A 1,366-nucleotide genomic window follows, 5' to 3' on the forward strand; every position below is an offset into this window, starting at 1 on the left:
GGGGATAAATATCTGTTACGTTGCAATGCAATGGCATGTTTTCTTACCCTCAGATGAGAAACCCAGAGTCACACTGACGCAAGATCCAAAGTACAGTGTGATGTTCCCTGGAGAGTCAGTCGCCTTTAGCTGTCATGTTAATGTCTCTTTTGGATGGAAGTACATGTGGTACAAAGACGGCGGTCAATCTATCGCGTCTGGAAACAACTATTCCCTCAACTCTGTTGAAACAACAAATAGGGGCTCATATGCATGCCGAGCAGAAAGAGGCAGTGATCCATCCTTCCTCACTGACTCCAGTCAAGCTATACGCCTTGAAGTTGAAGGTAAGTTTCTGTTAGCTTCCATTAAACTTGTATTTATAGTATGCAGGGGTTGAAAGAGTTGTCCAGTTGTGTTTCTGCAGTGCATCTTTGGTCACTTATGATGCTATTATCTGGCTACTCAGATGATTTAAGAACAGTTTAATGTTTAATTGCCTGTTAAAATTCCTTCTTTGTGTCTTTAGGAAACAAGCCTAAGCCCTTATTGACTCAACGGCCAGATGTTGAAAAGGTGTACACTGGAGAGTTAGTGTCCTTCCAATGTAAAGTTGAACTCTCGTCTGGTTGGAGGTATCACTGGTACAAAGATGGAACACAACTTCCAATCAACAGCAGTAGTTTTGAAATCCATGACGCCAATTTATCAAATGGTGGAACTTATGAGTGTAAGGCCATAAGAGACAAAACAATGTACAATACAGAGCACAGCTATGGACGGCTCTTACATGTATCTGGTGAGTCAAAGAAAATTACTTTGTTGAAGCGTATTACGTTCACCTGTTTCTATGAATTGCATGCTATAAAATGTTTGAATCAGTTTGGAAGAGGATAAAATTAAGGATATTTAAAAAACGTTAATGTCTCTGTTTCTCTCCAGAAATTCCTGTTCCATCTTTAAAGTTAATCACACCGTGGTTGGATGTGATCCCCACTGAGAGTGTGAAATTTAGCTGTGGGATGGACGGCACCGCTGACTGGAAATATAGGTGGTTCAAAGATAAACAGCCTGTCCAGGCAGATAGTACTGCATCCTTTGGTTTAGATGCAGCTACTCTCTCCATCAGTTCTGCTTCAGCTAAACATGTAGGACAATATAACTGCAAGGGACACCTGAACGACAGGTCTGTCGGAAGCAACTTTAGTTCTGGACTTACTCTCAATGTATATGGTGAGTTTTCTTTTTTACATTTTACATAAAAATACTTATTTTGGCAGCGAATTTAAAATAAAATGAGTTTTCTTCATTTTAGTTACACATTTTCGGGGATGAGGGCAGGGGATAAATATCTGTTACGTTGCAATGCAATGGCATGTTTTCTTAC

The 1,366-nt window shown here is 40.0% G+C and overlaps 1 protein-coding gene across 1 annotated transcript; it reads left to right on the forward strand.

Annotated features, from left to right (window-relative positions):
* The first annotated feature begins 11 nt into the window (after nucleotides 1-11).
* On the forward strand, nucleotides 12-1,343 carry LOC116380892 (hemicentin-1-like). Its single transcript, XM_031842716.1, has 3 exons — nucleotides 12-326; nucleotides 509-778; nucleotides 922-1,343. The coding sequence occupies exons 1-3, from the start codon at nucleotides 26-28 to the stop codon at nucleotides 1,239-1,241; spliced, it is 891 nt and encodes a 296-aa protein (XP_031698576.1). The 5' UTR covers nucleotides 12-25; the 3' UTR covers nucleotides 1,242-1,343.
* The last annotated feature ends 23 nt before the right edge of the window (nucleotides 1,344-1,366 follow it).

The sequence above is a fragment of the Anarrhichthys ocellatus genome, unplaced genomic scaffold, assembly GCF_004355925.1.
Source record: "Anarrhichthys ocellatus isolate YVR2014 unplaced genomic scaffold, GSC_Weel_1.0 scaffold9431, whole genome shotgun sequence".
NCBI lineage: Eukaryota > Metazoa > Chordata > Actinopteri > Perciformes > Anarhichadidae > Anarrhichthys > Anarrhichthys ocellatus.

What these genes read in the sequence shown, in the direction of transcription:
- LOC116380892 (XM_031842716.1), top strand. Translation starts at nt 26, where the DNA reads ATGCAATGGCATGTTTTCTTACCCTCAGATGAGAAACCCAGAGTCACA. An exon ending in TATACGCCTTGAAGTTGAAG is followed by an intron (nt 327 to 508) that starts GTAAGTTTCTGT and finishes TTGTGTCTTTAG; the next exon opens with GAAACAAGCCTAAGCCCTTA. An exon ending in ACGGCTCTTACATGTATCTG is followed by an intron (nt 779 to 921) that starts GTGAGTCAAAGA and finishes GTTTCTCTCCAG; the next exon opens with AAATTCCTGTTCCATCTTTA.